The sequence below is a fragment of the Nannochloropsis gaditana genome, assembly GCF_000240725.1.
Source record: "Nannochloropsis gaditana CCMP526 unplaced genomic scaffold scaffold898, whole genome shotgun sequence".
NCBI classification, from domain to species: Eukaryota; class Eustigmatophyceae; order Eustigmatales; family Monodopsidaceae; genus Microchloropsis; species Microchloropsis gaditana.
In genome coordinates, this window is record NW_005803055.1 from 9,142 (window position 1) to 9,739 (window position 598).

Here is a 598-nt window from a genome sequence, read left to right on the forward strand (position 1 = left end):
GGTGGAGAGGGAGGGGGAGGAGGGCACCGTCTCCGTGGGCCCAGAGAGGTAGCTGCTTCCCTCCCCACCCCCTCCTTCCTCCTCTCCCCTCTCCTCCATCCTCCTGGCCTCGGGTCCGGACTGGCGAGGTGGAGGGAATGCAGAGGCGGCACTGTAGGAGGAGGAGGAGGCAGTGGTGAAGGAGGTGGTGAAGGTCGACGCGTCTGTGGACCGGCGCGTCGTGGGCGAGGTAGGGCTAGCGGACGAGGAGGCAGGGAGGGAGAAGCGGGCGGAGGTAGCGGAGGAGACCAGCTCCAGGAGGAAGTCACAGGGATTGCAGGCGGGTGGGAGGGTGTGGCTAGGGGAAGGAGGGTGGAGGGAGGGAGAGAGGGAGGGTGAACACGTGAGGAGAATCCACAAGATACCAACCAGCCAACCAGACGGGAGGGAGGAGCCGGTGGAGGGAGGGAGGGACGGCGGGGCAACGGGGGAGACCGTACCCGAGGGCGGCGAAGAAAGGGACAGCCTCTTGCATGGGCCCGTAGAAAGCCTGGCGGCCGTCGGGGGTGAGGAGGAGGAGGTTTGAGAAGGCGCGGGCCTGGGGAGGGAGGGAGGGAGA

At 67.7% G+C, this 598-nt stretch overlaps 1 protein-coding gene across 1 annotated transcript in view; it reads right to left on the reverse strand.

Moving 5' to 3' along the window:
- Nucleotides 1–598, reverse strand: part of NGA_0469300 (expulsion defective family member (exp-2)) — a gene marked incomplete at its 5' end in the record, with an annotated part of 3,970 nt that overhangs the window by 3,030 nt on the left and 342 nt on the right. The window contains one exon of the mRNA XM_005853427.1: nt 1–598. This exon is cut by the window's left edge and continues 306 nt beyond it; it is cut by the window's right edge and continues 84 nt beyond it. Coding sequence (XP_005853489.1) covers nt 1–598 — 598 coding nt within the window.